This window comes from Emys orbicularis, chromosome 3, assembly GCF_028017835.1.
Source record: "Emys orbicularis isolate rEmyOrb1 chromosome 3, rEmyOrb1.hap1, whole genome shotgun sequence".
NCBI lineage: Eukaryota > Metazoa > Chordata > Testudines > Emydidae > Emys > Emys orbicularis.
This window is the reverse complement of record NC_088685.1, coordinates 190,004,792-190,018,331: the sequence shown is the minus strand read 5'-3', so window position 1 is coordinate 190,018,331 and position 13,540 is coordinate 190,004,792. Positions and strand designations below refer to the sequence as shown.

Genomic DNA, 13,540 nt, shown 5'->3' with positions numbered 1-13,540 from the left:
ATTGGGAAAGCCATGGGCATGATATATCTTGACGTTAGCAAAGCTTTTGATACAGTCTCCCACAGTATTCTTGCCAGCAAGTTAAAAAAGTATGGATTGGATGAATGGACTATAAGGTGGACAGAAAGCTGGCTAGATCGTCGGGTTCAACAGGTAGTGATCAACGGGCTCAATGTCTAGTTGGCAGCCGGTATCAAGCAGAGTGCCCCAGGGATCAGTCCTGGGGCCGGTTTTGTTCAACATCTTTATTAATGATCTGGAGGATGGGATAGATTGCACCCTCAGCAAGTTCGCGGATGACACTAAGCTGGGGGGAGAGGTAGATATGCTGGAGGATGGGGAAAGGGTCCAGAGTGACCTAGACAAATTGGAGGACTGGGCCAAAAGAAATCTGATGAGGTTCAACAAGGACAAGAGCAGAATCCTGCTCTTAGGATAGAAGAATCCCATGCACCGCTACAGGCTGGGGACCAACTGGCTAAGCAGCAGTTCTGCAGAAAAGGACCTAGGGGTTACAGTGGACGAGAAGCTGGATATGAGTCAGCAGTGTGCCCTTGTTGCCAAGAAGGCTAACGGCATTTTGGGCTGTATAAGTAGGGGCATTGCCAGCAGATCGAGGGAAGTGATTATTTCCCTCTATTCGGCACTGGTGAGGCCACATCTGGAATATTGTGTCCAGTTTTGGGCCCCCCACTACAGAAAAGATGTGGACAAATTGGAGAGAGTTCAGCGGAGGGCAACGAAAATGATCAGGGGGCTCGGGGACGTGATTTACGAGGAGAGGCTGAGGGAACTGGGCTTGTTTAATCTGCAGAAGAGAAGAGTGAGGGGGGATTTGATAGCAGCCTTCAACTACCTGAAGGGGGGTTCCAAAGAGGATAGAACTTGGCTATTCTCAGTGGTGGCAGATGACAGAACAAGTAGCAATGGTCTCAAGTTACAGAGTGGGAGCGTAGCGGGGCCCCGCTCCAGTTTGGAAGGGGTTAAAAACAGCCCTGGGAAAGGGCTGCCCCGGGGAGCCAATCATGAGGGGGCTTGAGGCAGCCAATCAGAGCCCGGCTGGGCCAGTATAAGAAGGGCTCCTGGGGAGAAGGAGTGGAGCAAGAAGGACCTAGCTGCCTGGTAGAGACATGGGTACCTTGGACAGAGCAGTACTGGGAAAGGGCAGGCTGAGCTGGGGAGCTCTGGCCTGGCAACCTCCCAGGCTGAGGCCTTGCAGCAAAGGCCTGAGGAGGTACTAGGGCTGCAGGGAGGCAGCCAGGGCAAGAAAAGGCAACATGTCCAACCACCTTGCTATTGATGAGTGGCCTTTTCAGACTGCAGTTTGCCCCTGAGAGAAGGGCCTAGATTATGACTGGCAGTAGCCGCTGAGGCAAGGTGGGTATAGGGGGGTTGGGGTTCCCCTGAGAAGGGAGACCCAGAGTGTGGGGACACTGCCAAGAGGCAGCACCCCAAGGTAAGGGGCACCGTGGTTCGGGTGGGATGCGGGGCCTGAACTGGTGGAGATAAAGAGACTGCAGAGGGGCAGGTAAGGGCAGGGGAGAAACTGGACAGAGGAGGGCGCTCCTGAGCTGGTTGAGCTAATTCCCAGACTGACCAGCAGGAGGCACTGCACCGATGAGTCAGCGTTGTTACAGGGAGGTCTAGGTTGGATATTAGGAAACACTATTTCACTAGGAGGGTGGTGAAGCACTGGAATGGGTTACCTAGGGAGGTGGTGGAATCTCCATCCTTAGAGATTTTTAAGGCCCTACTTGACAAAAGCCTGGCTGGGATGATTTAGTTGGTGTTGGTCCTGCTTTGAGCAGGGGATTGGACTAGATGACCTCCTGAGGTCTCTTCCAACCCTGATCTTCTATGATTCTATGACTGAACTCCTTGGGGGGAGAATTGTATGTCCCCTGCTCTGTTTTACTCGCATTCTGCCATATATTTTATGTTATATAGGGCTCAGATGATGACCCAGCAAATGTTGTCCATTTTAAGAACACTTTCACTGCAGATTTCACAAAACGCAAAGAAGGTAGCAATCTGAGATTTCTAAAGATAGCTACAACACTTGACCCAAGGTTTAAGAATCTGAAGTGCCTTCCAAAATCTGAAAGGGACAAGGTGTAGAGCAACAGTCCAATGCGGAAACTACAGAACCCGAGTCACCAAAAAATAAAATCAACCTTGTGCTTGTGACATCAGACTCAGATAATGAAAATGAACATGTTTCGGTCCGCACTGCTTTGGATTCTTATCGAGCAAAACCCGTCATCAGCATGGATGCGTGTCCCCTGGAATGGTGGTTGAAGCATGGAGGGACATATGAATCTTTAGTGCACCTGGCACATAAATATCTTGCGATTCCGGCTACAACGGTGCCATGAGAACGCCTGTTCTGACTGTCAGGTGACATTGTAAACAAGAACCGGGCAGTATTATCTCCTGCAAATGTAAACAAACTTGTTTGTCTGAGCAATTGGCTTAACAAGAAGTAGGACTGAGTGGACTTGCAGGCTCTAAAATTTTACATTGTTTTATTTTTGAATGCATTTTTTGTACATAATTCTGCATTTGTAAATTCAACTTTCATGATAAAGAGATTGCATTACAGTACTCGTATTAGGTGAATTGAAAAATACTATTTCTGTTGTTTTTTTACAGTGCAAATACTTGTAATCAAAAATAAATATATAGTGAGCACTGTACACTTTGTATTCTGTGTTGTAATTGAAATCAACATATTTGAAAATGTAGAAAACATCCCAAAAATATTTAAATAAATGGTATTCTGTTATTGTTTAACAGTGCAATTAATTTTTTTAATCGCGTGATTAATCGCAATTAATTTTTTTAATCACTTGACAGCCCTAATAATTTCCAGTTGTGGTGTATACTAAAGAGAAATTGGACCTCATCAAGTATTTTGGGGAATAGGGGCCAAATTGTTTAATACGCTCATAAATACAAGAGGAAAATGTGACAATATCAGTGATTAAATATGTTAGGGTAATGCCTTCCATTTTAGCCACAGGAAGAAATGAAATTCAGCATGCTTTAAGCCTAAATTTTTATAGGCAATTTCCGATGGGTTTTACATGATTTACGGAATGTGTGCACTAGGGCTGATTCAAAGGTATGGCTGCAAGGAAATAAGTAGAAAAAATACTATCTTAATTAAGCTGAAGGTTTTAGGATTTCTTGGGAAATTGTTGCAATTCTTTACTTACCACTAAACCTATTTTTAAAGAAATGACAAACGTTTCAAAAAGAATATTGGTTAAAAAATGTTCTTCTTAAAAGTACATGACTAATTGAATATATAGCAGTAAATGAGCTCCAGCCTTACCGTACGGATCGATCATCACTGCCTGTGACAGCTAAAGGCTTCTTTGGATGGACTGCCAGGGCCCAGAGCTCCCCTTCACAATGACCCTGCATTATCAGCATTGGTTTATCTCTTTCTCTCACTATCACCTCAAATATTTCACTGTCCTGTGTCCCCGCTAAAAGTCTGTCTCCTTTCCAACAAACACTTCGGATGGACAAACCTGACAAGGAACAGAGTAGTTTTAGGTAACCAGTAATAACAAGACAAAGTTATATCCAACATAATAAAGAATAGGAATTTTAAAAATTCCTTTATAACAACCATATTTTGAACTTACATAGTATCTTCAGTCTGAAGACTGAAGGCACTTCATAGCTTATCTAGCTATAAAGCTAAACAGAAAGCTATAATTGCACTTCTATGAGGTAAGGCAAATATAATTATTCCCATTTTACAAATAAGGAAGTTGAGGCACTGGGAGATGCAGGGGCAATCCTGAGAAGCGCTGAATGCCCAGAACTCCTACTGCCTATGGTGGGAGTTGAGTGTGCTCATCATGTCACAGAATCAGTCTCCTAGGCTTTGTCTATAATGGGGAAATTTACCCCCCAAAAAATCCAACTTTATTTAACACAGGTTCCCCTGTGTTAAAACTTGTGGGAAATTTAGATTAGGATAGGCTCCTGTGACTGGAACTGTTTTGACCATCAAAGTCTTTTTAAGCAGACTTAACTAAAATAGTGATATAAATGGTTCCCGTAACCACAGCCTTATCTACACCATGACTCTCAGCGGTTCTATTTTTAAATTTCAGTAAATTTCTCCAGAGGAGAACTGGCCTAAGTGACTTACTCTAGTGTGTGCAGGAAATCTGTGGCAAAAGTGGAAGTGACATGCAGATTTTCCATTTATCAGTTCTGTGCTTTAACCATCAGAGTATATTTGCCTCACAAATCATCCTCCTTCCTGCCCTTTTTATAAGGAAAAGAGTTATTTTTAAACCACATCTGTCCTTCATTACAAGAAACAACCCTCACTTTAAAACCAAATATATGTCTATATCACAGACAGGCTGAGATTTCACTTTTATTGTAAATTATTTACACTAGTAATAGTGAATCATGAATCAGGCAATAGAATTTATTATAAAAATTAAATAATTGATTCAACATAGTTTTAAGTCTCTGTACTTTTGGGTCTCACTTTCCATTCCCCCAGTGTAAACTGGGAATAACTCCAGTCAAAAGAGTTACACTGCTGTAAAACTAGTACAAGGAAAAGGATAATCAGATCATATTTAGGTTTTGGGAGGTAGAGAGGCATACATACATTTTTATAGTTACTTTTTCATTTTCCACAGTTTTAATCTAGTGATTAAGTTTATTTTTTATTTTCATGTCAAGCCTAACATTACAATCAGATTTCATGCTATCTTTTTAAATATGCAATATTTTTGCTAATTTGTGGATCTGCCTACATATATTTGCAAAATTAGATTCCTTTTTAACCTGAGCAGTTGCCATAGATGAATTTATACAAAGTCATGTATTTTTTAAGAACTGTAAGTGATGGGTTTTATTTGATATGGAAAATGATGAATCATTTCTATCTCTGGGATACCGACAGTGTCTGTATTAATAAAGTACCTATGGATGAACACCATGGGAGGCAGGCTTGGCATCTGCTTTGTCAGAACAGACTCCTTTCTACTACATAAACTGATGTGCCATGTCCCAGAAATATGCAAATGAAAGTGATTTCAACCTCAAAATATCATTATAAACATTTGTCACTGAAAACTTCACAAATAAATGAATCTCTAATTGATTAGTTCTAGGTTTAAGTTTCAGATCATTCAGTTCACCATTTATTTTGCCAGTTTATTATGCTCCCTCTTTTACATGCAAAGCTTCTGATGCTATTTGTTTCTAAAGTGAAAGTAAAAACGTGCAGTTGTTCATACTATTTTATTCAATGACTTAGGATTCATAAGGTGAGTTACTGAACTATGGGTAAAATTTTCAGACATGTCCAACTGATTTAGGAGTCTAAGGGCCATTTTCAAAAGTGACAGTCACTTGGAAGCCCAAGTCCCATTGACTCCTAAGTGTCTAAGTACCTTTTGAAAATGGGACATAGGCTCCTTAGATTTAGGTGCTTTTGAAAGAATTTACACTATAATTCCAGGTTGATAGTGTCGTTACCCAGCAAATTTTAATCCTGATTATTGATCCGGGCACAGAAGTGAATGAGGACAGACACAGGGATGGATTTGAAGTGGCAGGCCACAACTTTATTAAATTTAACATCGGAGACGAATTCTATCTACCCACATTTTGCCATTGCAAGCATTTAAGTGGGTCTATTGTAGGGTTTATAGGGCTCCTGCCATATAGCCTATAATTCAGGCTAGACTCTCCACTGCCTACTCCTAGGATTCAGCTCATTTGCTGAATTATTTTACTCTCACCAGTAAAGGGGACAAAGGTACCAAAGAAGGACCTTAGTCTGCAAAGACTTCAGATCTCTCCCTTTCCCATAGGTCCATCGGCAAAATCGCATCTTTATTTCTGGATGCCCTTTTCTATCCAGAGTGGACACCACCACAAGTTGTGACAAACTAAGCATTCATACAATTCTTAATAGTAAATTTCTAAATCCTAGAATCCTAGAATCATAGAATATCAGGGTTGGAAGGGACCTCAGGAGGTCATCTAGTCCAACCCCCTGCTCAAAGCAGGACCAATCCCCAACTAAATCATCCCAGCCAGGGCTTTGTCAAGCCTGACCTTAAAAACCTCTAAGGAAGGAGATTCCACCACCTCCCTAGGTAACCCATTCCAGTGATTCACCACCCTCCTAGTAAAAAAGTTTTTCCTAATATCCAACCTAAACCTCCCCCACTGCAACTTGAGACCATTACTCCTTGTTCTGTCATCTGCTACCACTGAGAACAGTCTAGATCCGTCCTCTTTGGAACCCCCTTTCAGGTAGTTGAAAGCTGCTATCAAATCCCCCCTCATCCTTCTCTTCTGCAGACTAAACAATCCCAGTTCCCTCAGCCTCTTCTCATAAGACATATGCTCCAGCCCCCTAATCATTTTTGTTGCCCTCTTTCCAATTTTTCCACATCCTTCTTGTAGTGTGGGGCCCAAAACTGGACACAGTACTCTGGATGAGGCCTCACCAATGTCAAATAGAGGGGAATGATCACGTCCCTCGATCTGCTGGCAATGCCCCTACTTATACAGCCCAAAATGCCGTTAGCCTTCTTGGCAACAAGGGCACACTGTCGACTCATATCCAGCTTCTCGTCCACTGTAACCCCTCGGTCCTTTTCTGCAGAACTGCTTCCTAGCTATTCGGTCCCTAGTCTGTAGCAGTGCATGGGATTCTTCCGTCCTAAGTGCAGGACTCTGCACTTGTCCTTGTTGAGCCTCATCAGATTTCTTTTGGCCCAATCCTCTAATTCAGGGGTCGGCAACCTTTCAGAAGTGGTGTGCCAAGTCTTCATTTATTCACTCTAATTTAAGGTTGCGAGTGCCAGTAATACATTTTAACGTTTTTAGAAGGTCTCTTTCTATAAGTCTATAATATATAACTAAACTATTGTTGTATGTAAAGTAAATAAGGGATTTAAAATGTTTAAGAAGCTTCATTTAAAATTAAATTAAAATGCAGAGCCCCCCGGACCGGTGGCCAGGACCCAGGCAGTGTGAGTGCCACTGAAAATCAGCTCGCGTGCCGCCTTTGGCACCCGTGCCATAGGTTGCCTACCCCTGCTCTAATTTGTCTAGGTCCCTCTGTATCCTATCCCTGCCCCCCAGCATATCTACCACTCCTCCCAGTTTAGTGTCCAGTTTAGTGTCCTATTTAACTACTCCTATTTAACCTCTGTCTCTATGAGACTGTGAGGTTTTTTATTTTTTGCCTTCCTATCAGGCCTCAGCCAATATGGCTCCTATGGGAAAAATTCTTTTCTGACCCCTAAAACCAGGTGATTGGTCAGACCCACAGCATCTTAACACCACAGTTCCAATACTATATAACTACAGGGATGAAGGGTGTTTTCAGCTAAAATGGAGCAAGAGGCTCAAGAAACCCTGGGCAAGGGTTTAAATTAATGAAATATGGGAAGCAAGGAGCCAATCGGCACTTCTCTATCTGGCTGGCCAACTGGCAGAGGAGCATGCAGGGGGAGGAGAGGCCTATCCCTGCATACATTCCCCCTTTCATTCTATCTAAAGCTATCATGTACCAGGCGGATCCAATCAAGTCTCCCACCCATTAAACCAAGTGGGTAGCATTGCTTACTGAATTTTCAATCTGGATTTTTCTCATGTTGCCCAGTCCGAAAAGCCCTGAAATCAACTTCTTGACCCTGTCTTACATATAATGTAGAGACTCTGGGCTCAGTTTTGCAAAGTTAAGCTCTTCATTTAGATGGCCCAATTCTGCATTTGGACATTCAAATAGCCATTAAGGCATGTCCATTTTTAACACAGTAAGAACCAATTTTAAGAACCAAATATGGGATTGGCAATCAATTTAGGTAGCTAAATGTGAAGATTAGGGCTCTCTATCTCAATATCTCCTACAAGAGAAGAAAGCCTGCTGAGGTTGAACACTTTAAAAGAAGACAGTAACAACTTGATAGCATTTTCTGTTTGGTTGCCTGCTTTAGTAAATTATCAAAAAATCAGTAACTTCTGTAGTGGGATGAAGTATGGGGGAATGAAATGAATGAATGAAAAATCAAATTGTCATGTTAAAATCCATGAAAAAGTCAATTGCAGCTACGGATTTTATAATAAAAGAATACTTGAATAAAATACTGGTGGAAAATTGCTTGTCAATAAAATTCCCACTATGAATAAAATATATGTAATAGCATTTTGTTGGCCCCTTGAAAGGGATAAAAGAATGTTCATGCCTTCTATCTTGCCAACAAGAACAAAAATCAGAAGATGACTTAGTCTGTACCTTTCTGTAAGTTATCTAGGAAATGGTTCAAGCTCAGGTCTTACAACACCCTCCTCCTGCAGAGCAGCAAATTCAGCATAGGGAATGGAGTTCTGATATACCTTACAAATCCTCAGTAATTGCAGTAAAGCATGGGTGTGTAGACAATCTTATGACATCTATACCAAACCTGTTTTAAATTTCTTGAGAGCAATCATTCCTAGTATATATTTGAAGGAAACTGTATTCTTCATCAGATGTTCTATTACAGGGATGGGCAAACTTTTTGGGCCGAGGACCACATCTGGGTGGGGAAATTGTATGCAGGTTTGGGGCAGGGGGTTGGGGTGCCGGAGGGAGGTGCGGCATGCAGGATCGGGCTCAGGGCAAGGGATTGGGGCAGAGGAGGGGTGCGGGGTGTTTGAGGGGGCTCAGGGAAGGGGGTTGGAGTGCAGGAGGGGTGCGGAGTGCAGGAGGGGGCTCAGGGCAGGGGTGCAGGAGGAGTGTAGACTGCGGCAGGGGGCTCAGGGCAAGGGGTTGGGGTGCAGGAGTGGTGCGGGGTGCAGCAGGGGGCTCAAGGCAGGAGGTTGGGGAGCAGGATGGGTGCGAGTTGCGAGGTGCAGGAAGGGGGCTTACTAGGAGGGTGGTGAAGCACTGGAATGGGTTACCTAGGGAGGTGGTGGAATCTCCATCCTTAGAGGTTTTTAAGGCCCGGCTTGACAAACCCTGGCTGGGATGATTTAATTGGTGTTGGTCCTGCTTTGAGCAGGGGATTGGACTAGATGACCTCCTGAGGTCTCTTCCAACCCTAATATTCTATGATTAAGGACTGCTCCTGTCAGAATCCATGTTAGGGTTTAGGTCAACTCTGGTAAGTTTATTAGTATGCATGTAGGTTCTTTTATAGTTATTAATATGCTTTCTCTGTAATGCTTTTTACCTTAAGAATAAAGTAGGTTTGCATAGGAAGTGCCGTTTGGTAACATATCTGTAACAATTACACCTGTTAACAGTCTCTGAAAAGAAAGCAAACAAGTGTCCTTAGTCAACCTGTCACTGTGTGTTTCCCATCATAGACACCAGGGAACTATGTGACCTGAAAATACCATGGTCAGAAGGGAGAGGGACTTGTGTCTCCACCCAAGAGAGGCAACAGCTGAAGAGCTGGATGCCTGAGATTGGGTGCCTTGGCTAGACCACTGGGGGGGGGGGGGGAGGAACAGGAGCAACTGCCCTGAACTGTGACAGTGGCATTTCTACCATGGAAAAGTTTTGGTATACTGAAGGAAGGGGATAGCTGGTTAGTTAGTATGTGCAAGAAAATGTACAAATTCCTGATAGCACTCTAGTACTAAAACAATTGTAAATCCAGCAGTGGGCTGCCTCTGCAAAATGCTTAGGAAAGAAACAAAGGGGGATGGGGAGGGGGAAGGAATTGGGACTACTCATATACTTAGTGTTAAGCACATACTTAAATGAACCAGGGCCACATAGAAGATAGCTGAAGCCATCACGGAATTTCTAGAGTTCTGAAGAATCCCAAGACCTTGACAGGGATGTAGACTATCAGTTGACTTGTATGGGGCTGCTCAACCACTTAAAGTTAAGCATGTGTTTTACTGGATCAGAGTCTATGTGCACTATCAACAAAGTGAAACAGACAAGAATTCTGATGTCTAAAGTGTTCTCTGGCAAAGCTCCAGTGATAGAATTCTAGTCAAATTAAATCCGTAGCTTGCAAACAGAATAGATCAGCAGTGGGTAACAATACAGGAACCAAAGAAAGGGCTAGAGATGGAAGAAGGGATAAAGGAGGCAGGTGAGAGAAGCATCACATTGAAAGGACACAGTGGAGAGAGAAAACAGAAAAGAGGACATGAGAAAACAGACAACAAAGGGTATGGACAGGGAGAGGTAAAACCATAGGTTGCTTGGATTTTATGATCTGTAACCTTTTTCATGCCCTAAATTGATATTTTAGTAGTCGGTCTATTGTTAGAAAGCAGTTTTCACAAATAAATTTCTTCTTACTTAATCTAAATGATTATGCACGTGAACAGAACCCCTTTAAATTTTTCAACACAAAGCACTTTCTTCCAATAGAATAGCTGTAGCATAATTCGGTATTTACTGGCTTGTTTAAGTACAATTTCTAGTCTTTGTTACTGCCATCTCAGTACAGAGTGACAAAATCTCTTCTGGGTTTGGAAAAACAAATTTAAAACATGAGTGGTTCAAATGCTATTTTATCTGAACCCCAAAATCTCAGGAGAGAAAGGGTTAGATAAATGTTTCTAGTTTTAGCTTATTGCTACTTGGAAGTCACTTAATTTGTTATTTTCTAATAAAAAGAATTATTCACATTTATCTTTAAGTGGAAACTGAGCTCATTATTTGCTCTGAAAATGAAATATTGTACTAATTAGTCTCATCTTATAAGGAAACAGTAAGAATTAGCATTGATAGTCTACATCCCTGTCATTTTGCTGTTGGCATGTAATTTTCTTCTGAACTTAGTTGCTCTCCTCTAAGTGTTCTGTATCCTTTAACATTTAATAGATGGTAGAGGTAACGGCATCAATAATTATATTTTAATAGCAATTCTAATACGAGTTTTCTTCCTTTTAGCAAAGGAAGCTAAATAACTTAACTTACTCCAAGATCAAAATGCATTCTTTAGACCACCTGCAGAAGGACAGTAAGATGGTCTTTGCAGATAGCACATTAGGAATAGATGACCTTTATAAATAAATTATGGCTTCTTAATGTTGTTTATTATTTTGAAGCAATAATTTTCTGCAGAAAATTCTCTTAACTCAGTAAATTCAGAAACACAACAGACACCTGCCAGAAAGTTTATGGGCAGCAAGCAGATCACAGGATAGAAATGTATTATTCCTATACTGGGCTTTCCAGAATATGAAGTGTGCTTCACAGGGACACTACAAGGGGAACCAAAGAGGCTGAATGTTTATGTGTGTGCACTGTAATAGCCAGCAATGGATTCTATGTACAGTTCTACATATAGGTCATTCTTACTTTTATTAGAAACAGACTGCATGAGGGGCTTTCCCAGCCAGAATATAGTAATGCTTTACCATAGTTTTAGCATTTGGTGGTTATTCTGTTTTGTTTTGTTTTTTTCTTCATGTCAGAGTTTGGCCTTATTGAATTCTCAGGACCAGATCTGTCAAAGGGGTCAGGACTTGCCCATTAATCTTTTTTTTTCGTCCACAGTTTTTTAGAAAGTTTCTTGGAATTTGAGTGCTTCAGAAATTGATCATAAGCTGATATAAATACTAATAGTTTCTACAGATTATTTCTGTGGAAATGGACATTAGTCATTAAAATGCGGCTGCCAAAAATGCATGAAACCAGAATTGTGTCAGCAAACATACTTTGCTGTCAGGGTCCATTTGAGAGCTTTGAAGACTAAAAAGTATGCATACAGAGCTCTGAGAACTAGATGGGAACTTGGAGAACATGCTAAGGGGACTTGCTGGAGCAACCATATAGCAGTGACTGGAGGCATTTTGCTTGTCAGAAGCGTGTCTAGATATACATTTTACATATAGATATACATTTTACAAGTGTCAGGATGAATGACATACCTGGTTGAAGTAAAATAAAGAAAAAACAAACAAACATACTGACCAGTTATTACAAGATAAAATTTCAGAAAATAGAAAGGGTATTGACATTGATGATAATTATATGGTTTCTAAGAAAAAAATTGTTATCCTTCTTACTGGCCTGCTGATGATTCCAATAATAATGTTAATATAGAAGGTGATTCTGAAAATGTAAATTAAGACCTGGAGGAGTATGTGACATTTGCTTGTCCCAACAAACACCCTTAATCAAAATGGAATAGTATACCTTCCAGACGACAAAATGGCTTCACTTTCAGAGATATTGTGTAACTATAGTGACCATTGGTCTCAACAGAAACTATGGGTGCTCAGCATCTATGCAAATCAAGTCATAAATCTATGGTTTAAAAATTAAAGGAGAGGAGTATGGCATATGGAGCTTTAATAACTGTGGCAACACTCTGTGGTTGCAGCACCTTTCAGGTGTGAAACTTTCTGAGGTGTAGAGTTTAAAAGAGTGTCAGCTGGTAACAGTTGCAGTTAGAGTTGGTTGAAGACTGAATCTAAGGCCTGGTCCCCACTAAGCCCCCACTTCGGACTAAGGTACGCAAATTCAGCTACGTTAATAACGTAGCTGAATTCGAAGTACCTTAGTCCGAACTTACCGCGGGTCCAGACGCGGCAGGCAGGCTCCCCCGTCGATGCCGCGTACTCCTCTCGCCGAGCTGGAGTACCGGCGTCGACGGCGAGCACTTCCGGGATCGATCCGGGATCGATTTATCGCGTCTAAACCAGACGCGATAAATCGATCCCAGAACATCGATTGCCTGCCGCCGGACCCTCCGGTAAGTGTAGACGTACCCATAGAATGGAGTTGGTCTGAATGCAGTTTGCAAAGATCATTTCACTGTGCTGAATTATTTTGTTCTTTATTTTTTGTTCTGCGCCAATTAAATTATTGTAATCCAAGTTTTAAAGGTATAATTGGTTTCTAGAGCAATAAGATATTGGGTGGAGGCATTTTGCCTCCATCAGGCAGAATGTCTCCAATAAAATTGTGAGAAGCATATTTAGATGCAAGAAATACTATGATCAAAATTTTCAAAAGCAGCCTCTAATTTGTAGTGGGCCTCAATTTTTGTGTGCATACTCACCGTGCTGAGTATCCACAGCTCCAGATCAGTCTAATAGGGTTTTCAGGTGCCCAACCCCCGTGAATATCAGACTCCAGTGATCTCAAATTGGGAACCCAAAATTAAAGTTCACTTTTAAAAATGTAGATCTGTACATTAAAAAAAATATGTAGTGTGTTCCCTCCATCACCAGCCTTAAACACTCCCAGATACACTGGAGAGACTGTGCTATAACCCAGCTCCTCATATCTCCTCTCAGAGAAAACAGTTGCTAACCTTTCCAAATCTTGTTCTTTGAGATGTGTTGCTCATATCCATTCCATGTTAGGTGTGCGTGCGCGCAGTGTCGCTGGAGATTTTTCCCTTAGTGGTATCCATTGGGCCACCCTCTGGAGCCATGTGCTCATGGACACTGCTGGCCATGCATCTTCTCAGTTCCTTCTTGCCATTAACTCTGACAGAGGGGTAGGAGGGTGGGTTGTGGAATGGACATGAGCAACACATCTCAAAGAACAACAGTTATGGAAAGGTTA

The 13,540-nt window shown here is 41.8% G+C and overlaps 1 protein-coding gene across 2 annotated transcripts in view; it reads right to left on the bottom strand.

Moving 5' to 3' along the window:
* Window positions 1-13,540, bottom strand: part of EML6 (EMAP like 6) — a 373,229-nt gene that overhangs the window by 218,729 nt on the left and 140,960 nt on the right. For both annotated transcript variants that reach the window (XM_065401031.1, XM_065401032.1), the window contains exon 7: window positions 3,338-3,539. In XM_065401031.1, the coding sequence (XP_065257103.1) occupies window positions 3,338-3,539 (202 nt within the window). The remainder of the gene's footprint in view (window positions 1-3,337; window positions 3,540-13,540) is intronic.